The sequence below is a fragment of the Ostrinia nubilalis genome, chromosome 7 (genome assembly GCF_963855985.1).
Source record: "Ostrinia nubilalis chromosome 7, ilOstNubi1.1, whole genome shotgun sequence".
Lineage (NCBI taxonomy): Eukaryota > Metazoa > Arthropoda > Insecta > Lepidoptera > Crambidae > Ostrinia > Ostrinia nubilalis.
This window is the reverse complement of record NC_087094.1, coordinates 15344489-15368828: the sequence shown is the minus strand read 5'-3', so window position 1 is coordinate 15368828 and position 24340 is coordinate 15344489. Positions and strand designations below refer to the sequence as shown.

Sequence of the window (24340 nt, the reverse complement as noted above, 5' to 3'; positions counted from 1 at the left end):
CGTAATGACCACCAAAGTGTGGGCTTCGCGGTGGATTCAGTTTCCATTTAATGCGATTATTAGCAAGCTCTTTCGCAAATTCAGATTGGAAGTCAGCGGAATCTAAAAAACTATACATTTCCGACAAACTGTTTTTAGCTCCGATAAAATTAGTACCTCGATCGGAGTACATGCAAGCGACTGCACCACGACGAGATAAAAATCGCTTAAAGGCGGATAAGAATGTATTAGTAGATAAGTCAGTTGCAATTTCCACGTGAACTGCTCTTGTGACCAAGCACGCAAAAATACACAAATAGCATTTCATTGAGCGAACTCCACGTTTTCTATATGGAATAAAGTTTAAAGGACCACAATAGTCCACAGCGGTGTGCGTAAACGCTTTGGTTTCATTTACCCGAGAAGCGGGCAAATCAGCCATAATTGGAAAGGTAGGCTTTGGATTTAGTTTAAAGCAGAAATTGCATTTATGAATGCAAGTTCGCACGATTCTTCTACAGGAGAGAATCCAGTATCTCTGTCGTAAAATAGACATCAGCGCCACGGAACCAGTGTGACAGTTATCACGATGATAATGGTTAATGATGAGCTCGACTACGTGACCTTTTCGAGGCAAAAGAACAGGGTGTCTTTGCTCATAGGATAGGTCAGCGTTACGCAGTCGGCCGCCAACGCGGATAAGTCCGTTGTCGTCCAGAAAAGGAGCGAGACGCATTATAGCGGGTGAACAAGGTTTGTTACTCTTCAGAGCATTTAGTTCATTTTGAAAGTAAAACGACTGAACTGCCTTTAGAATTTCAGTTTCAGCCTTTAGCATGTCAGAGGCAGAAATCGCCTTATCAGAAAGCGGAAGTTTCTTCACAAATCGAAGACAATATACAATTGAGCGGAGCAAAACGAGCCACGAGGAAACTCGCTCGGACAATAAAAGAAGCGGATGTGACTTTGGGGAGTCTTCAGAAACTGCCGCCAGCACTACCTTTGTCTCGGGCAAATCTGCGGGAAGAGAATCAGCGGGAATGGCAGAAATTGGCCATTCAGTGATGTCGTTACAAAGCCATGAGGGGCCAGTGAACCATTCAGCATAGTCCAGAATTTGTGCAGGAGACAAACCACGCGACAAGCAATCGCTAATGTTTTGGTTTCCTGGCACATGATAAAAATGATGAGCGGGAAGCGAATTTAATATTTTTGTTACGCGAGTAGCGATAAAAGTTTTAAATTTATGCGGTGAACCGTGAACCCAATGAAGAGCGACCATAGAGTCGGAAAGACAAAATATTTGACTGATATTATGTCGCGGCTGTATTATGTTAATAATATTTCGAAAAAGTTTCGACATCAGAAGAATGCCGCAGAGCTCAAGTCTCGCCACGGATTGAGTTTGAAGCGGGGCTACCTTGGATTTAGCACACACGAGCTTGACGAGAGGAGCGCGAGCATCGTGTGACGCGTCTTCAGAGCGTATATATATGACGCAACCGTAGGCACGCTCACTAGCGTCCGCAAAGGCGATCAAAATGAGTTTTGAATTTTCATTCACAGCGAGATGACGTGGAATGCGTACTTTCTCCAATAATGGAAGTTCAGTCAAATAGTTGTTCCATAATTTTGTAATATTAGAGGGCGGTTCTTCGTCCCAGTCAATTTTTAAAACGAAAAGTTTCTGTAGTATGAGTTTAGCGTATAAAATGACTGGCGCGATCAATCCGAGCACGTCAAACTGACGAGCTATCACAGAGAGAATATTTCTCTTGGTACATGGGCGAGGATCAAGCGAAACAGAGAACATAAAGTCGCTAACGGGGGACCACTTTACGCCTAACACCTTCAAGTCACCGGAGTCCTCAAATGGAACATCCCCGGAATATTTATGCGAACATGGCAACGATTCAAGCAATTCTGGGCAATTACTTGACCACTTGACTAAGTCAAAACCTCCGGCCTTAAACATACCTAACAGCTCATCTCTGAGCCGTAAGGAGCCAGCAACGGATGGCATTGAGTAGCACACGTCGTCCATGTAGCAGTTCTTAACAGCAACTTGAGCGGCAAGCGGAAAGGACATACGTTCGTCCTCGCACAGTTGTCTCACCACGCGCATGGCCAAGAAAGGGCTACAATTTAAACCAAAGCAAACCCGAGTGAAGCAATAAGTAGTGAGAGGTTCGCTGGAATCAAAGCGGTATAAGAATTTAAGATATTCGCGATATTCTTCATGAACCAAAACTCGTAAATACATTTGTTTTATGTCTGAAGTAAATGCGATTTTGTATAAGCGGAAATCGATCAATATAGAAAATAAATCATTTTGTAAGTTGGGTCCGGTATGTAAAATATCATTTAATGAAAGTTTTGAATCAGTTTTAGCGCTGGCATCCATTACTATACGTACCTTAGTGGTAAGTTTGTCCTTGCGTACCACAGCGTGATGTGGTATAAAATAACCCAAAGAGTTACTGCTATTTAACGGAGAGATGTAACCGTTAGCTACATAATCGCGGATTATATTGTTGTATTCCTGGCGCAACTCGATACTAGCGTCAAGTTTCCGCTCTAGGGAGAAAAAACGTTTTTTAGCGTTAAGGCTTGGTATTTCTGCTAAAGTAGGTATTTCGCGCTGTCAAAATCTGCGCGCGCAATACTTCGCCGAAGACAGCGCGCCAAAGAGCTCTCCCAGCTACACAGTATAGAAATACGCAGTTGGTTAGATTAGGTTGACTTCCTTCCGTTCAAGCGTCACACTCACCACAACACTTTCTAATACAAATCATATCCAAGTGATACAAATTAAAACACCTTTCAGAATTTTTGGGAATATATTTTAGAATCGAATAAATATAAAATATAACTGCCAAAGTAAACACGGTTCAAAGTGGCGTGGCGTCGCCCGACCTTCCGGAAGTTCCGCGCCGGCCAAAAGAATTTCAAGATTACGTCACCCGAACTATCGGTAGGTCCTCGGGAGCATGAGCGATTGAAAAAACATTTTATGATCAGTTACTCGTAGTAGCGATTATTTAGAGCTTGGATAATAAATTATAGTTGTTGCAATTCACAAAGCTTTGCATGTGGTTAATCACATTAATCAGTACACGCATCAATTTTATTCAGTCTTTTTGTTTATTAAGAAATAAAATTAATTAAGAAATATACTAAAATTGCATATACCTATTTGCTTGTATTGGTCTGAGTGTTTTCTTTCTATAATATGTATGACGTACATACGGGGTTCTGTATCGAAAATTACTATGAGCATCACACGCGGTTACCTGCCGCAGGGACCCGCTCTGTGCACTCATGGGAGTTTAAGCAGAGGTCTCTAGAGTTTGACTTTGAGCTTTGTTTATAGTTATTACGAAGCAGGCTTTGATGGGAAACTGCACTGTCTTGAATACGAAAGGGTAATTTGACGGTGTTATTGGAATTCTAGGAAGAAATACAGAGTCTCCTCATTGAGATTGAGACATTTCAATTTGAGATTTCACTTGACATTGATCACAATCTGACATGGAATTTTCAAACACTTGTAAAAATAAAAAGTAATTAGATCAAGTAGTATTGATATCAACTTCGAAGAAAATGACTGCCAAAATTACTTTCTAACCGTTCTACACGTCTTTCATGAATTATATTAAGGAATTGTTAAGCAAAATTTCAAGTACATTAAACCAAGGAATCACTTTGTCCCATACAAACTTTGCCCACTTTTTTCACCTCCTTCATTTCATGACCCCATTTCGGAAAATCTTTTCTTATGAGATGCCTACGTCATACAAAGAACACACCTTCCAACTTTCAGGTCTCTACGATATCCGTCAGTCATTTAGGAGGAAGCATTTTTATTAGTTTGTCCAATACTCTATCGTTCCAGGTATGTCATTGACAGGAGGGCGCTACTATCTTAATGGGTTATTTATTAATCCCAACTTTATGCCACTTGACATTTCATGAAATATTTGACGCCTTGTAATCTCTCGTTAATATAGGTCCACACAAATAAAGAATGTTTGACTCCGACTTTAATAATTATGCTCTTACAAAATTATAAATAAACTAGCTTTCCGCCCGCCGCTTTGCCCGCGTGGAATTTTTCGGTTTTTATATAACCTATTACACACAGATATAATGTGGCTTTCTATTGGTGAAAGATTTTTTAAAATCGGTTCAGTAGATCCCGAGATTACAATTTAACAAATATACAAACACACAAATTTTACCTCTTTATAATATTAGATATAGATAGGTAATTTGAAACCCTATTTTGTTTTGTTCTTTTTATTATTTTAAATATTTCACAATCCAAACTAATATTTACTGTAAGTAAATGCTAAATAGTAAATATTAGTTTGGATTGTGAAATATCCTACTTCCTACTAATATTATAAAGGCCAAAGTTTGGATGTCTGGATGTCATGATGTCTGGATGTTTGTTACTCTTTCACGCAAAAAGTACTGAACGGATTTTGTTGAAACTTTACAGTCTTATTTTTTATAACGCAGATTAACATATAGGGTAACTTATGACGAAATGTGACAAATAAATTTCAATAAATAAATAAGACGTGTCTAAAAAGCGCCATCTACCTATCGTCATTGGTTAAAATCTACAGCGCTGGACAAACTGCTGTATGACGTTCGTAAATTTCATTCAGGGGAAGCCGTGAAACGCCATCTATCAACATGATATCTAACGGGGGTAAAACGAGGTCCACGCGAACGAAGTCGCGGGCGGCCGCTAGTTTATAATAGGTAGCTTTCCCTCCGCAACCTTATTGGTATTCCATGTAATTGTGTCTTTTAACTGATTTCTGTTAAACATTTTATGTAAAATTTGTCCAGTTATAACTCCATTTACATCTGCATCTGTAAGCAAGGGTTCATGTTCTCCAGCCCAGATGCCGAGTAAACAGAATCGTCTTTCAGTGACGTGCAGCTGCCCCTATATTTGACCCACTGACCTAATTTTTTATTATTTATTTGTATCAGTGTGCTCTTCTAAAGAGTGTAAGACGATTGTATGTAGGTACTATTAAAATGTAATTTTAACTCATTGGTTTTGTCTCATATTTGAGGAATGTACTATGTATCATGAGTATTCATGAGTAGAGTCTTCGTTTAAAAGGATGCCAACGATTTAAATTTCAATATGTAGACAAAATTGATAATTCTTAATATATCAAAAATTGTAGCTTTCTCCAGTAACACTGATATTATTATACTATGACTCATCAAAGTCATCATTGTCAAAAATATTGACAAATCGCGAACTGTCACGGCCAAAAAACTGACACGCGTCCGTCCTCCGTAAGCGCCACCGCGCGACTGATTGAGATTGTCCAAGCCGTCATGGGCGATTTTTTCCACATTTTTTAACATAGTAACTAAATAAGACGCAATATAAAAATTTCATCCGTTAAAAGCCCTCAAGTTATTTCTGAACTTTAGTTTAGTAACAGATTCAGAATCTCAAATCGCTTATTTTAAAAATAAAACCATAAATAGAAAACGAATAGAGGTAACTTTGGGAATTTATTCTATCGAGTCAACTTCATCAAATCGTGTTTCCATCCGTTAATAGCCCTAGAAAATGTCCTCAACTATGCCCAATAAAAATCTTAGCCTTTAATTTTACTGTTTAGTACCTCAAAAATGAAAAATGAAAACCTCGTTTTCGCCATTTTCTCTGCTACCCGGCCTTAAGATACGAATCGCCTAGCATGGAGGGATCATCCTTAAAAGGTAACGCGACCGAATAACGGCCCGAGACGTCGCGGGAGGTATTATCAGTAAAATTATTTTCGCATTCGCGGTCAGCAGGACTCAAGATAGGCAGGCACGTGGAGACTTCCTCGAGCTGCCAGAAAGTTTGTAATATGTGATTTAAAGGCGCATCATTTTGCACCATAGCGGTGAGAGAAAGAGAATTATCACCTGCGATATTCTCTATGTATGTGTTACCTAGTAACATGTAACCAAAAATGGTATTAAATGCGGTAGGGGTTCCGGTTGGACCAACAATACGTCCTTCCAAGAAAATATCGGCAAAAAGCGAGGCACCTATAAGCAGGTCTATTTCACCAGGCGAATAAAAACTATCGTCGGCGAGCGGTTTATTATTTAAATAAGAAAAGGAAGATCTGTCGATTTCCACAGTGGGCAAATTATCGGCAATGCGGTCAATAACACATAAGTCTAGCGGCATCGATATGTTATTGTTAAAACGAGAATATATAGTTAAATTCGTGGCACCCTTAATTGGGTTAGGAGTGGATCCGATTCCCTTGACTACCGTATACGACGCTTTATTTATGTAAAGGTTTAATTTTTCGCAACATTTTAATGTAATAAAATTACTTTGGGAGCCAGGATCTATCATGGCGCGTAAAGAATGCATATTGCCATTTGAATCAGCGGCCAACACCTTCACAGTACCAAGTAAACAAGTTGTGTCGAGTTTAGGTTTGGGCGGCAGGTTATTGGTATTGCACAACGCGATGTTTTGTGAGACCGCGCTGTCTAAGCAACTCGACGTGCGAGGCTCGGCAGATGCCTGTGGGATGCACTCGCGCGCAGTCGCCTGCACGGCTCGCACGCCGTTATCAGTCTCGATGACGTCACGGCGCGTCGAGCCCGCGGCCGGGCGCTGACGGCACAGCAAAGTATGATGCTTCGTAGAACAGTTTCTACAGCGATGAATTGAGTTACAATTTGTAGATGTATGCGATAAACTTAGACAATTTGTACAACCATGATTAGTTTTAATAAAGTTATAGCGATCGTCAATTGAAAGGGTTTTAAACGAAGGGCAAAAATATATTTTATTGTGCGATTTTTGTTTACAATAGGCGCAGTGGCCATAACTAGTTTGATTTGCGTGCGTGACTGATAAGGAATGAGTAGGCTTGCTACTGCGGGACGGGAAGTTATTATTCTGTTTAGAAGTAGATGGAACGGAGGTGATCGTAGTGCGATCTAATATCTTGCGTTGTTCGCGTATATAATTAACGAGAGAATCGTATGTAGGGAATGACGTATTACGATTTATCATTTCAAATTGACGAATAGTGTCTAGATCAAGTTTTTTACTAGCGAGATAAAACAACAGAAAGTCCGAAAGGTTGTCAAGATTTAAAGACTGAAGACTAGAAACAGCCCCACAAAATTTATCTAAAAATGTATCGTAATGTTTTGTAGTTGCGGAACTAAAAGATCGGAAATTCAGCATTTCATCTAAGTAAGCGGATGCGAGATTGCGTTTATTTTCGTACCTATCCACTAGGGTCTGCCACATTAACGCGTAGTTGTTGGCGTTCGGTGCGATTCCAGCACAAACGCAACGTGCCTGGCCAGACAACTTACTGATCAGGTATTGCACGCGTTCGTGATCTGTTAAGGCGGGATTATTGTGAATAGTGTTTTTAAATGATTCATAAAAAATGGGCCAATTCGCAAGTTCCCCAGAAAAACCAATTAATTCAAGTGTCGGAAGCTTTATGACGGATTTTGCTTGAAAATAAGATTTATTTTCCGATTTAATTGAGTCAGTAGGAGATGACAACTTTGTAGAAATACGTTTACAATGACAATAAAGTTCGTCAAATGCATTAAGACTCTGATAATTGGGGTCAGAATCGGGATTGAGCTGAAGTTCTTTGTCTACAATTAGTTCAGTGATTGCATGAAATTCAGTTCGTAAAATCTCTAATGATTCCATGTTCACAAGAAACGATTCCTTAGCAGATTCATCAGAAAAGACAAGTTTAGAATCATAGAAAACATTTTGTAATCGGGAAAATATATTATTCCGCTTAGCGTTAAGTTTTTTCAATTCGACATCCATGTTGTCAACTTTCTGAGAAGCACTTGTACCACTTTTAGGCATAATGTTTTGTTAAAAATAAAATAAGTGTGCAAAGTCCGATTCTATTGAGTGACTGCGACACAACGCAACGAACAATGAAAGCAAGAACGATCACGCGCTATGCGAGCGGTACGGGCGTGAACGAATGTTTGCAAGTTACCTCCGTTTATTAATAAAATTATAATATGGTAGGAAAAACGAGTTATCTGGATTACAGCTTTAGAATGCGTTACCGAATGTATAAAAGTTATTATTATGTAGAAAATTAGTAAGAACAGCGTACAAATAGCGTATTTACGGGAATATAAATGTATTAAGCGGGAAATATCGGCAAATAGGTGAATAATTTACAGCCTATTTGTCCGTTATAATTTATGATTATAATGAGTATGTGGCGTAAAGACGCGCAGAATGTATGAAATTGGAGAACGAAATATTGCAAAAATTGTGATGATTTTGAAAATTACTAGAACGTACGGCTCAAAGACCATATAATTGTACGTCCGGCTCGAAGACCATAAAATTGTGTACGAGCGATAAATCCGAAGATTCGTAAATTCTACTCACACAGCGGTTGCGGGGTAATATTCACCATAGGTCGTGGTATTTTTATACTTCAGAAAAGAGATCAAAGAAAGGGAAGATTGCTGCTTTCTACTACTACGAACAAACAGCGCACTCACCCGTTCTGCAATCCACCAGCACCAGCAGTTTCAGGGGGGCGAACCGCGGTTCCCAATCTCTTGTCTGCCCTCGAAGATGGAAGATGATGAAGGACCAGCCTTGCTCCGTAGATCAAGACAGCGGGTGCATATAACGCGCACTTCACAAACACGCAATATTTCAGTTCTCAGCGTCGGCTGAACAGTTCCAGCTTATAGTACAGTACAGCGGTGTGGACTTCAACGATAGAAGGTTCCAGCAAGAAGAGGCGGTAACTCCGATGCGGCGCGACGGCGTCCGGAGTGAGCCACGTCAATTCGTAGACTAGTGTAGAAAGCAGCGAATAATAGCGGGGTAAAATTATTAGACAGAAGCGGGTAGGTAGGAAAAAAGAAAAAATATGAATGCCCACATTGGGCATGAACATCATCTTTTTAATTTTTTTAATTTTCATACAAAATAAATTTTATAAAATCCGATTTGTATGAAAATTAAAATAAGTAAAATGAAGATATCAATTTTAAATTAAAATAACTAAAATTAAGATACACTTTTTAATTGAAAATTAAAATAACTAAAATAACGATACACTTTTTTAGTAAGCAACACCTAAAAATTAAGTAATGAGCAGTCTTATTTAGTTAAACACTACTTGTAACATGTTACAACAAGCCCCCGCATTTTGTTACAACTAACCCCATGGTATGATTTTTAACATTTATCAAGATAACTATTTAAACAATTTAGCAATCATAAAAACTGTTACACATTATCAGAGATAGATAAATTTGAATGGAAATAAGATATAGAACATTTGAAATTAGTCAGTAATAATAACGCAAACCGAAATTTTACGACAGTACAATTTTATATTACCTGGCAAAAATGAAGCACGTGCACAATTCCGCTCACTGCGCCGGCCTGTGGGACACTAGCTATGGCAACATGATACGGCGTGGTTTATAGGTTAAATCGAGTCAAAGACATACGTCAATTGCGTTTATGATCCTAGTGAAAAGAGCCTGTTACTACTTACCCCTGTTACAACAAGCCCCTCGCTCCCTACTCTACTACTTTATTTTTATCTTCTTTTCTTCTATTGATACCACGGAATAACTTTTTTAACAATGGTTATTTGAAACTCTACATATTAGTTACTCAACTAAGAAAAAATAGCTCTAACTGACTTTTGAGTGTCTTATATCTGAAAATCAGGAAAAAGAATCGAATTTTCTAAGTATAGTACTACCACAGATCACAGAATCTAAAGGGAGATGTGACAAGGGGGCGGGGCCGGTGTCGCAGCAATATGCCCATAAACAGAACACATTGCTCGTGCTCGACAGCAATGATGACAGCAGCGACATCATAATGTTAATAGTTTACATTGCTTGCGTAGTACTAAATATTATTCGAACGTTGAGTACTGATACCGCTGTGGATAATGAGCACATAAATATTATTTTGATAACTTTGTGTGTGAATTTGTAATGCGACACTGAGTTTTAGAACTTAGCGCATTAGTTGGCATCTCTCTATAACTCTATGAGTACTACCTAAACTAAGGACTCGTTAAAAGTCAAATGCTCTGCTAGCTGAATAAAAAAAAGTTGTGACTGCATGTGAATACAGTTACTCGAACTTTTTCGAGGGTCGTTAGGCAAAGTCATTATTTTGCTTTGGCGAGTCCAGATACACTTAATGGGTACGGAATGACGAATACGGCTGATGCAATGTTTCCCACTAAACTTTGTTAAATGAAAAGCTTGCTTTAAACATCAAGTATCTTTATGTTCATAAATTTTATCTAATAGAAAGTACTCGTACTCGTACATTAACAGATGTGAAAAAATCACCGCTGAACGGTAAACAGAAAAGTTAAAAGCTAAAATATCTAGCGAAGGTAGAGCCATAATGATACGTAGGTATCAGTTCGGATTTCAATAGGCAATTTTTAAAGTTTTGTGTTGAACAAGTTACCTATATAAAATACATTTTTTCAGGTGAGCACTTCAAGAGACGTCTGCAGGGTGTGCCGATCACCTTTCCTGAGCTACACCGACACATGTGAGAAGGTTTTCAAGTATGGACCAGTGAGGCTACGGCGGTATTCCACGCATGTAATGTACGTAATATGTATTTACATTTACTATTCGAATTTAAGAAAAGTAGACTCACCGTAACTTCAAGGATGTACGTACATATAAGTTTTATTAAAGTTTTGGTAAGGGTGCCTTTAAATTAAAGGTACGAAGAAGCGCTTTATGGCGCCACTGTGACACACTTGTCGCACCACTACTAGTTTTCTTACAATTTCTAGAAGCGCAACAGCCTCACATCTTTGCCACGGCAGTGACAAATGCCTCTAATTTGAATAGGTATGTCCTTAAAACGCTTTAATATGACTATACATTTTAATTGCAAAAGCACACTTGTTTGTTACACAACACAAAAACGTGTTTGTTTAGCATCTAAGGCGGTCATCAATACGTAAAGAAGAAAAGATAAAGCCAAAAAATGATGGATGTCCAATCGTGTCTATAGCATTGGTTCCCAAAGTGGGGGGCGCGCCCCCCAGGGGAGGCGCAAAGACCTTTAAAAGGGGGCGCGGGCTATCTGTGTACTTAAGTATAAAAAACCTGCGACTGTTGAGAGAATTCATTCCAGGATTTTTTTTTATGGTCGAAAGGGTCGTCTTAAATGTTGGAAACCAATGGTCTATCTGTTTATGTTACCAATAAAAATATCTTAGACCTCTTCCGACACCTAATAACTACGAACGGAAATCCAAACTAATCAAACGAATCGGATCTAAAACCGAATTTCCAGTTCAACAATCAAGCAACCTTACTTGGTACAGATGACAGCACATCATGCTGAACACTGTAGGATCTTATGCAGTTGCTAAAAGGGCTATTTTTGTGTAAAAATGCGTAGTCTGTACCTACATCGCAAATAATCGCAAATATTTGATCGGCCCGTCACAAACTCCCAAATTAGAGCTTAGTCAATACTAGAGCGAGGTCTCTCTTCAAACTAACCTTGGCGACTTATGTGTCAATGACATTAAATAGTTTTGTCCTAATAAAATAATAACTCGTAAACTGATAACCGTTGGGGCAGAAAAGTTCTTGTGTATGTAGGCTATTTCATCACTTTTACGTGATAAACCTACATAGGTACATTTATCGACTAAAATCATCGGTAAGATTTATCACGGTACGCATTCTAGCCTGGATGATGAAGGTCGTAGAAAACGCTTAAGAGCAGCAAATGGCTGGTGGTTATGGAAATTCTTGGGGAAGGCCTTCCTTCGTCCAGCCGAAAGACAGCAATAATAACAGCAACGCCTTATAGTATCATAAACTAAAATAATAATTATACATATTTTTACTCGTATTTTTGTAATGTACTTAATACACAAAAATTATCAGATCGCGTCGCTCATATTCAATTCAGAATTCCAATAACTTAATGTCAGGAAACCCAAAATAATAATGAGAAAGTTTAAAAGATCACAAAAATATTTTTTTTTATAAAATATTTACTTACGATTGTGTTGTGTCTACTTTGAAATAATTTATTACCTTGTGGACTCTACTATCTTGGTTTTTAGTCTAATAAAGTAAGAATTTAATTATTGCTTCATCACAATTCCATAATAAGTAAGAGCGCCAACGGTAGTTTTTCATAAGCCTTTTGCTCTTTTCGTCCCTGTTATTTAAAAAGCCAAACCAATCGTTTGCAAATGGAGGGCGATAAATTGCAAAAACGACTTTTAAAACGTACTTCTTGTAAAAGTAATGCCTTTTGGAATAAATGTTTTTTTAACTCCTACCTTAATCTTTTATTTGCCATTTCTCGATGGTTTTCATGGCATTTTCACTTCTGATAGCCTGGGTTGTAATTGGGGTTATAATAATAGGTAATAGGCGTTTGACATGACTCAATCACACAAACTGTTTAAACATTAAAGATGGGTATAGACTAGAGCATTTAGAGTAGGCGCACACCGTTGATTTTTAGTTGGCCGATAGTTATGCCCGATTTTAAATTGTATAAAGAATCGGCCAAATCGAATCGGCGTAGTGTGCGCACTCCCATACATGCCCATACTGATCAACTGCCCGACTAAACTATCGGCCGACGAAAAATCAACGGTGTGCGCCTACTCTTACTTGTTACAGAATTACGAGCCGCTCTATGAAATACGCCATACATTACACTGTATTGTACCATTCGCAAGAACGTTACATTACATAGAAATGCTCAAGTTAGTCTATACTTACCTTATAGTAATTTTCTGAAAGAAACGGAGTTGATGACTTTTCATTGATTGCCTACTGATTGAAATACTTTCACTATACATATTTTTGGAACTTTATAAAGAAAGAAATTGTAAAGCCTACAAGGATAATTGATTGCTCTACAATTAAAATAGTCAAAATTGCTTCCAATCAATTTGAAATTACAACAGTTAATAAAGTTCACGAATACTTTCAAAGGTCAATTTAAAAGTTTTTGTATCTTCAAATTGAAACAACTTGCCTATGACTTTTAATGACCGGACTGCGGTAACATTCGTCCAGACAACCCAGATGTCCTTCAATTATGTTTTGTACAATAACTGTAATATTGATAATAATTCAATTCTCAGAACAAAATAATTATTCTCTGTCTCGCAGCATCTTGTAGATGACAATTTGTTACTATGTCTATTTATTATTAATTATAAATAAATACAGACATTATGCGGCTGAAATGAACGAATCTGTTATATTGAGCAATAGTCTATATAAGAGGTAAACGATGTCACTATTACTTATTTATCGCTAGGTACAATGTCCATTAACTTATTTTATTTTTAAAAAACGCGTTCCCCCACTCCACTGACTTAGCTATTTTGATTTTTAACCGGTTGTATGGACAAAATTGCTTTCAGTGTAAAGACCGCCAAAATTAGGCTAGATTTTGGGATAAATAGTTTTTTTTTTTTTTATGTGATAGGAGGCAAACGAGCAGACGGATCACCTGGTGGTAAGTGATTACCGTCGCCCATAGACACCCGCAGACCCAGGGGCGTTACAGGTGCGTTGCCGGCCTTTAAGATAAAGATACGCTCTCCTCTTGAAAGCTTGCAGGTCGTATCCGTCCGGAAACACCGCAGACGACAGTCCATTCCACAGTTTGGTTGTACGGGGCAGGAAGTTTCTAGAGAAACGTACTGTTGTGGACTGCCAACCATCTAAGTGATGGGGGTGGAAGTGCTGTCGGGTAGATCGGTGGCGAAAAGTGGCGGCAGGAATAAGTCCGGATAATTCTTCGGAGCACTCCCCGTGATACATGCGATAGAAGATGCACAGTGAGGATACATCTCCACGCAGCGCCAAGGGGTCAAGCCGATCCGAAATGTCCTGGCAGTCAACGATTCGAGCTGCTCTCCGTTCAATGCGGAAGAATACTATTTATCCTTAAATCTAGCCCGAAAATGGATTTAACTTAAGTGCTCCTGGTTGTAAATAAAATTGCGATATTTGCATTAAGTAAAGCGTTCGCACCGTGGATCTTTACCATCAAATTAGATCTAGATCTAAGCAAACGAGCTCAGTGCTATACCTAGGCCTTAAGTTACGCAAGAGTCATACCACAGAATAATAATAAGTACTACGTACAGAAGCTTTACTTCGCGAAAGTATTTAAAAAAATGTATGCTCAATGTCATTAACAATATGGTGTAATTTAGAACTTGTCTCAAGAGTCAAGCACCATTTTGTTAACAAACGTCAGTGATCGGTACTGCGTAGGGCTGACTTCGGAAAAATGATGAGTGACGTGAGGTGCCAAACTGCAGAAAATGGCGGAGGAAATACATGATTAAGCATGAATTATCATGAATAATATTAACCACTTATTTACCTCTCAGTGTCTTCAGGCAACTTAAAAAAGTACATTCTGTGTTTTTATTATTATTTAGGCAGTTAAATACTGCACAGTATTTAGTACACCATTTTCTTTATTTTTTTCCATCATACACAAGAATACGTGTGCGTGAGTCAATACTCGCTCGTACGAGGGGCGGCTGAAAAGTTTTGAGCCTAGGGTATTAAAAATGCCGATAGAAAAGTATAAAAAATATATTTTCCTATTTAATCTCCCTCTACTACAACGGACTTCTTACATTTGTGTAAAAGCTTTTAACCCACTAAAAAAAAAATCGCAATCTTTGCCTTCGAAATGTGCCTTTAACGCCGCCTTCATTTCTTTGTCACTCAAAAATCTTCGTTCCTGAAGGTCTTTTTTCCAATTTGAGAATTAGACAAAATAGCTAGGGATTCGGACAAAAATGTGTGGTGGGTGATTAATTTCTTGAAATTTAATTTTACCCGGGGCAAGCCATGCAAAATGCGCGATGTGCGCGGGCGAATTGTCTTGCAATAACAGATTTCCTTTCGCCAGTTTGCCTCTCAATATTTCAACAACCACTTGACGCACTCTTATCAACAGTACAGATTATTATAATCTCCGTTTATTGTAGTTTTTTTAAATAGGCAGTCGATGAATAAAATTCCTCCACAATCCCAAAAATAGTGTCTGTGAGCTTGGGTGTCGATCGCTCCACTGTGAATTTCCGCGGCGGCGTTTTCCCTTTTAAATCCATTACATTGACTCTTATTTTGACTCTACATCGTACTGCCGGATCTATTACTTATCAATAGTGACAATGTGAGAAAAAAAATTGCTAGGATTATGGCCAAAGGTGTCCTAAAACTCCTGCGAAGTTGTGACTCGACCCTGGTTGTCGAGCGGCGTGAGCATTTTTGGCACCCATCGCGCGCACCCCTATTTCATGTGCAAATTAGTATGAAAAATATCGCCAATACGTTCCATGCTAATGCCTATGGCTTCAGCTATCTGTCACAGCTTAATTCGCTGATCTCTAAAGCAAGATTCATTAAATTTTCATTATTTTATTCGTTAATGGCGAAATCTGGCCGCCCTGACTTGCGGTCATCTTTTAGCGACTCCCTGCCATGCTTGAACTATCGGATCCAATCTTTCATGATGGCAAATGAAGGCCCAGACTCCCCATAAACTGTAAACATCTCATCAAATGTTACCGTCAGCGTTTTGTTCCTCTTTTTGAGGAATTTTATGACAACTGTGTACTTCAATTTCGTACATTGCGCGGATGACTGAGACATGATGATGTTTACGAAATAATTACTAAAAGCGTGATGACGCTAATGAAATGAAACTTTGTACATATACTAAGGAGGTTATTGGCAAATTAATTAAATTTAGTGCGAGTCAATAATAACACTTGAAGATACTTAGGCTCAAAACTTTTCAGCCGCCCCTCGTATGTGAGGCCTTGTCGAATAGTAATCCTGTAGGGTGCCATCGTGCTTGTTTTGTTTTCGATGTAAACTCGCGGAGATGAACAGGCCTGGTCATACCACTAATAAACCACCTGTTAGCTCGAAGAAAGTTCTCCCTAATCATAATGAAACGTACATAAACGTACCTCGAAAGAGTAATCATGAAATCAGGTCAAGGCTGTCTTTTATTCATATGATTGTTCATTGTCCACGCATTCGCTACACATAAAAATAAGGAATAGATAGGGAAAAATAATAAAATTAACCTTTAACTGGTGACCTGAAGTCAACAGTGCGTATTTGGTGAGGTGACGTTTAAGAGACGTCAAAGAAAAACTAATGTACAAAAAAATTGGTTTACGTAAAATAAGTTTGAGGCCAAGAATTTAGTAACTTATATAGTTGTCCAAATAATATAAAAACATGGTTTAAAAAAACATTAGTTTTTGGTACAAAATCAGTCTGTATTTGAGCAAGGTACTTTTCATTAAAAAAAAAGTTAGACACCTAAAATGGGCATACTAGCCCCTAGAAATACACTTTGGGACCTTCCTAATCATCATTTTTAGATAGTTTAGATACTAATCAACAAAACTCAGCAGGTAAAGCTATCCTAAGATAAGAAATTAAAAAAACTACAATCATCAAACATCACTTACTAGAAACGTTCACGTCTACAGACATCACAATTTTGCTTGCAGCAATTTAGGCACATAGGTTTATCACAATAAGTTCAAGTGAATCTAGTACATTTTATTGCATGGCTAAGACAAATGGCACATGTTCTTTTAACCCCAGGATGGTTTTGGGACGAGGCAGAAATCGATCTAGGTGGTAATTCATCAACACCAACTGAACGCAGCTCGCGGGGTAGGGTAGTCATTATAAGCCACGAGTTTCAATTGAGGTATAACTAAAGAGCTATCCAATGATAATAAGAAGCTGCCCCTAGTTACCTTGTTAGTATTGTCGCAATCACTGTTTAAGACGTAAGAATTTATTCCTGAAAAATATCGACTGAGCTAAGCTATAGAATATGATTATACATAGGCCAATAAGGATGTTGAATAGTTGAAACACTTTGTTCCATCTCATCCATCAACCCCTCCTATTTCGTCAGGACACTGTTATTCAATGGTGGAGGTGTTGATTTCATCTCCAGATTGCTCAGATTTGGTAACATGCAGACTTTCTAAAACGAAGTCAGGATCGCCTTTATCGTCGTCAAAACTACTACACTCATCGTCGTTCTCTGTTAGTCGTTCCTGTATTATACCTCGCTGACTAAGAACCCTTCTTCTTTTGGCAGACCTCTTTTGTTTATCGTGAGACATTATATAAAAGATAATAACAATACATTACCACCGCTGTGACGTCCCTCAAACACTATGAAGTTGTGTAAACTAACTGTGAGGTGACGAACAACAGACACATAGGTAAAATACACATTAGCACTGACCTGACGTCTGTGAGACGGCGAAAGCTCCACACAGGCAACACAGGAAACCCTGAGCTCTTGCGCCCCCTACTGAGCGAAAGTGTATGGCAAACGCGGAAGGTACCAAAACGCACGGGGAGAAGCGACAAAAAGGCGGGGAGATAAATAAAAAAAACGAAACGCGGTGTCTGGGAGACGGGCAGGTCACCAGTTAAAGGTTAATATCTGTATAGCGATACTTTCTTGTATCTTTTATATTATCTTTTATATGCCTGTGTGTGATTGATTATATTGAATTTTTGTAGACATTTTTCCTTTTTAAGCAGACTCGAGTATAAGGATACGAGTATAGCTTGCTGTCAAGCAAACACAAATAAGATTAGCACTTTGGTGGGCAGTACAAGTTAAGAATTACTTCCCAAATGACACTACCTATTCACACACATTTCCTATAGGTGGTGGAGTCAATGTAAAACGAGTAAAAACTATGACGCCTATATGCGTTCTGTGGTATCATTCTTTACTACCTGAACGCCCGTGGACGTTAGAACAGATTTTCTATTATCTTTTGCTTAGTTCAACGCAAACGATCTCGGGTAGAATCTAGAAAATATCTAGGAGAACCTGTATTTAATAGTATATTTGACATTTCCGATCCAATGCGAAGACGTTTTGAAGTCACAAGTACCAATTCATGGAAGTGCTTAATTCGCTTCGCAGTCTCCAAACAATTTGAGTCCCCTGTGAAGAGGGTCTGCTCCAAATTGCCAACAGAAGTCACGTGTAGGTATTTAAGAGGATTATTTTAAATTAGGTGAAGAAAAGTGACTGTATTAGGACCTGTATAAGTGCCCTGAAACGACCTTATATTAATAAAGAATTTGAATAAAATTTATCTAATGGGAAACTGGGTTTTGGGGGTTAATGGACAATTTGGTATAAGGGAGTACTTTTGAGTTAATCATAATTATTTAGTAAGGAAGTATTCATCTTCTATCTTCTATACAGGGTGTTAGGTAAATGGGTATATGAGCCGACACTAGCCCATGTTAACATGGGCATATAAATGGTATGGTGAAGTCAGAAATTTGATATCATCGTTTTTTTTTTTTTTTATTTTCATACAAAATAAATTTTATAAAATCCGATTTGTATGAAAATTAAAATAATTAGAATGAAGATATCAATTTTCTGACTTCACCATACCATTTATATGCCCATGTTAACATGGGCTAGTGTCGGCTCATATACCCATTTACCTAACACCCTGTATAAATAAAAATGAATTGATGTTCGTTAGTCTGATTAAAACTCGAGAACGGCAGGGCCGATTGAGCTGATTTTGGTTTTAAAATGTTTGTCGTAGTCCAGGGTAGGTCTAAACGGTGAGCAAATACGCGCGCGATATTGTATTTCTGTGACAGACAAAATTCCACGCGGGCGAAGCCGCGGGTGGAAAGCTAGTTGGTAATATTGTACTTTATAATCTTGAGGTTGCGGGTTTTATTACTCCTATGATTCGCTTATTAAAACGTATTATATTACACTGGTCAACACATGTTTTTTTCCTTTATTTTTTTTTCTGTTATTGGGTATTTCTATTGCCCTGATTATGAAAAAAATACTGGGAGATCGCCAACAGCTTTACTTTTTAAAATATAGTTTTATTATTTTGAAAAAAAAAAATACGAAAAATTACACATTGTGCTAATAAAATTTCTATTAAAAAGTAGCAAATGATCTTTTATATGATTTCCTTGAATAGGCAAGTTCAAACTCCAGCAATGGTCTGCCATTCATATATGAGCACCACGCCCCTGATAACCTTCTTCCATTGTCAGAAAATTCCAATGAAAACTTTTATCCTGCTCCTCACTAAAATCACCCACATTTTGTGGAATCGATGTTAATGCGAGTACATGAAGTGTATTTTTATGCCCATGTTGCGCCCTAGCTCTTGCAAGTTGGATAGCATGCTCTCAACAATCTCTTTTTGCTTAGGAAATTACTTATAACCAAAAATAATAATTTGAAGCTTAGGACTGGACTTCACTCATTGATTTCTTAAAATTACGATCATTCACCAGTTGCCTAATGTGAGTCCCATCAAAAATTACCAGCTTTTAAGTTTTCTGTGCTTAATTCTGAAAAATTGCGTGAAAGAAAATTAAAACAGTCGTCACTTTACCAACTATTTCAAGATGCCGAGCTTAATATAAAGTGGTGGAAGTACGGTGATACGGTCTTGGCTAACTAAAGGCACGTTTATAAAATTGTTTGTATCAACTTTAGCTGAAGAGCTAAAAGTTATGTGTGCGGGAAGCCGCACTGGTCAAATTTTTTGTAACCAATTCTATTGTTTGTTACGACTATTCCAGAGACACATGGAACGGGAATTTTGTGTAGCCCTCTTGTTGGCCTAAAAGATGTTACCTATTCTCAGAACAAAAATGACCCATTTGTGGTCTTGATTACTTAATTTCAAATATTTATATTAAAGTATCGATGTTACGCAGTTTTCATCAAGTCCGATAGAGGTTTTCCATGTTTTTCAAATATAATATTTACCACAAACATAGCAGAAGCCATCTGAATTAAGCACACAACATCTTCATAACGAAGGCAATATCGAAAACATCAACAAAATATATTTTTTTGTCCAATTAAATCAAAAATCTAAGTAAAAATATTAAAAGAGGGTAGATAGCTATAACTTAAAAACAAAAGCTGTTAGAGAAAAACTGTTCCCATATTTAAAAAATATGCGTCAATTTGAGATAGAACAGAAAAAAAATCACAGGAAACAAACAATTTTTTTTTTTTTGTTGACCAGTGTTATCTGTGTTAAAAGGGATAAAATCTAGATTATTTTTATGTCATGTCATGTCATGTCACGGATTGTTGAAAGTCGACCTCACTTCAGATTTAAATAACGTGGATAGTTTCGAGTTGGGTCTAAATTGACATTCAACGAATCAGACTTGAATTTATGCTAATTTCTTTCTACTTTTGATCTTCGTTTCGATACGGTCCTGTGTCTTATTCAAGGTGACACAATGTCCGGTGTGTGACATTGACATTGGCCCTAAAAATCTCCTACGCTTTGTTTAAGCGTGAAGGGGTAATCTTACAGATAAGGTATTTTGCTACACCTTTGTATTGCAGGGTTACCTCACTAATTTGAATTTAATTCAAATAAGGTTACGAATACAATGTAACGTAACCTCGTTAAAGTTGCAAATGTTATTCAAATAACACTGGTTATTTTGAGCTTCACCACGCCGTATTTGGACGTAGTTATGCTACAACGTTCCAACCCACAAGGTGGTCAAAATTGAGTTTTCGAGCCCAAGCTAGGTATTTTGGGTCACCCTATCTAGTGCTGAAGACACTGACTCTCTTACGACAATAATTAATGAAATAAATAAGCGGTCCCAATGATGAAACGATCCAAAAGATCTAAATAAAATCTTAAAAAGTGACATTCCATTTGGAACGTTATGTTTTAATTCGTTTTGGACTGAATACAATGAAAATAATGATCCAATCATTTTGGAACGTTTTACAAATAATTAATTTTAAATGTTAAAAAGTGACATTCCATTTGGATCGTATGATTTTAATTAGTTTTGGACTGAATAAAATAAAAAATAATGTTCCAATGTACTTGAAACGTTTTTAAAAAGGCTTTTTGTTTGAAAGTGGCTTTTAACTTAATTTGCAAAAACGTTCCAATGTGTGAAAATTGTTATAATATTATTTTGGTAGTTAATATAAAAACATTTTTTTTTTCTAAAATATAAGTACATGACAATATTTTAGAAAAAATAAGTATAACAATGAAACAATATTATTTAAAAAATTAAAATATTTATACGTATAATTATAATTATAGATAATAAATATTAATTATCGTTTGATAGAATGTTTATGTCCGAATTTACAATGGCATACTTTTAAAATAGCAGAATTTCTTTTGGCAAAATTTCATTCTGCATATATTAAAGTGGGGTCCCGTTGCAGTTGGCATCTTGTTGGTGAATGGGTGGCACTGCTCAGTTTACTCTTGTTTTTTTTTTTTTTTTCTTCTTCCATTATTATGTGCCACTGTCATGAGTCTTAAGTAATTGCCTGTATTTGTGTGATGTCCATTGTAATAAATGTATCTTTCTTTCTATCAATGATGTTTTCAGTTACAGTACACTTAGTACAATTAGTTTTCCGCAACATTCCTGGACATGATATACTAAATAAACGTCATGCAATCGATATTATGCAAAATATTTTCAATATTGCAGAAATTCTGCCATCTGCATAGTATGCCAAGTGGAATGGTACCAAATAATCGTGCTACTAATTAAACGTTATGCTAATCGATATTATTCAGAATGAAATTTTGCCAAAAGAAATTCTGCTAGTTTAAAAGTATGCCATTGTAAATCTAAATATGTAAAAGGAGAAACTGACTGACTGACTGACATATCAACGCACAGCCTAAACGGTTAAACGTAGGCACTTGAAATTTGGAAGGGACGTAGCTTAGGTACCGTAGAGGTGCACTAAGAAAGGAATTCTCGAAATTCCCACGGGAACGGGAAATAGCGGGAATATCCTTTTGTATGAAAAATCTAAACCGCTTAAGTTAGACGCATGAAATTTGGCATGCAAGTACCCTAGTAAACTTAAAGCTTAGTTACAACAGGATATTGCAAAATTCCCACGGGAACGGGAGTTAGCGGGAAAAAGCGTACCACTAGTTAGCGGGAAAAAAGTGGTATGCTTTTTTTTTGGTAGCGAGTAGAACTGAGTAGTATGTATCACTTCAACTAAATAAATAAACGATATTTTATTACATACTTGTCATTAAAATTTACTAATATTTCTCATACAAATTTTGAAAAAAAATGTACTTGGAAAGTTTTTGCAAAATAAGGTAAAAACTAATTTCATACAAAAAGCCTTTTTGCAAAAACGTTCCAAGTACATTTTTTTCAAAATTTGTATGAGAAATATTAGTCAATTTTAATGACAAGTATGTAATAAAATAACGTTTATTTATTTAGTTTAAGTGATACATACTACTCAGTTCTACTCGCTACCAAAAAAAAGCGTACCACACATTTACAAAAACGCGATTTTCTCAGTTCGACTTGCGTGTGGGTTGGAACGTTGTAGCATAACTACGTCCATTTAGTTAGCTGAATGCAAGCGCTCCAGATGAGCTGGAATTTTGCTTAATTTGAATTACTCGGTGCTTTTGGATCCAGCCATTTCTCTGTCCGTGTCTGGGAGATATAATTTGAACCTAATTCAATTAATAAAGTCGAAAGCCAATAGTAATATTCAACATACTGTGCTTTATGGAGAGTTTAATATCATCAGCCTGCAAATCCTAGTTTATTCAATTTCAACGTAGAAATTCAATACGACGAAGAGAGATGGCGCCACTGCCAGAGTAAACATAAGCTCCGTGAACTTTTATAATTTAAAAATGTTTAAAGTTATCATTTGGACAAAAAAATGTGAAAAACGTGTGAAACATTGGCCAAATATTCAGTGACAGTGTTTGTAACGAAAACTATAAAAGTGTTATTTGTGTTTGGGACGAAAATACTGTATGTGAAACAAAAACATCAAGTGTGCAAAATAGTGCAAAAACAATGACAAAAACACTATTTGACTACTCAACAAAGTTAAATTTAAATCAATAAACTATAATAATCAAGAAAAACTGAATAAGTGTAAACAGTGAAGGTGTATCGAAAATTAACTCCAATTTGAACTACGTGCCAGTAAACGATTATTGGTAAAGAACAACGGACTGATAATTTCACAGTATCATACAACGGACTTGATGGCGTATCTGTTTGCGGCGCCGTGCTAAGTTCGGAGTCGGGAGATCGAATCCACACCGTGCGCAAATTTTTGTAAATTATTTCAAGACAATTTATTTCTTCACTGAACTTGACATGAACATTTAAGATCCAAGTAAGAAACAAACCAGTTGTTTAATGACAAAACATTACTGGCTAGTAACACTACTCGACGCTAGAGGGCGCGTTCTACGGATATTGAACTTGAATAAGTATAAAATAAAAATAACACATGATGGCAGATACGTGCGAAAAGTGCAAAAAAGATATTCTTCGACGAGATTTTTTGGTGTGTGCTTCTTGCCATAGTCGTTACCATTTGGACTGTACTAGTATTAGCGAGAAACTTTTTTATCTTATGACAACAGAGAGTAAAAAAAGGTTTAAATGTGATACATGCTGCGGAAATGTTGAGAGGAGCCCAAAACAATCACCATCACATGACAATGTAACCTTCCGCATTCAGCATAGGACAAACTTACCTCCTGAAAGTTCATTTGACAGCTCGCTAACTGATGATGACACTTTTAACTCAACTTGTACGTCAGCCACCAACTTAAAATCAGCAAGAAGCTGTCCTGATTTAAGTAACCCTAATTATGAGAAGATGCAAGAAATGGAGAGAACTATTCTTGAACTAAAAGAAAAATTGGAAATAACTGAAAACGAGGTTATCAACTTAATAGAGGAGAATACATGTCTGAAAAAAGAAATTGATGGCTGCCATATGCAAGTTAAACAACTAAAAGAACTATGCAAAGCCACGACGCCATTAAAAGCCAGTAATAGTAAAAGAAACAGGAAAAGCCTAAATAACAATAATGGTTCTCCAGTTACAAGAAATATGAAGACTTCCTCTCCACCGTCCACTACACCAACCCGAAGAGAGACATCCAGAGGGCTACATAGTGCAGCAGCTACCCCTACCCCAAACAAAGTAACGCAACGTGATGTGTGTAGTGGATTACAAAATACAAAGCCGAAAATAAACCGATCGAACAAAATATGTATACTAAGCGCTAATAATACCAATAAAATACACTCAATTGCAAGGGACCAGTTGGAAAACTTTGAAGTGTGCCATTATATCAGACCCCGATGCGGAATAAAACTACTACTCAAC

General features: G+C 37.2%; 1 protein-coding gene across 1 annotated transcript in view; it reads left to right on the top strand.

Moving 5' to 3' along the window:
- LOC135073400 (proton-coupled amino acid transporter-like protein CG1139) overlaps positions 1-24340 on the top strand; it is a 95226-nt gene that overhangs the window by 27446 nt on the left and 43440 nt on the right. The window contains exon 4 of the mRNA XM_063967580.1: positions 10531-10652. Within this exon, the coding sequence (XP_063823650.1) occupies positions 10531-10652 (122 nt within the window). The remainder of the gene's footprint in view (positions 1-10530; positions 10653-24340) is intronic.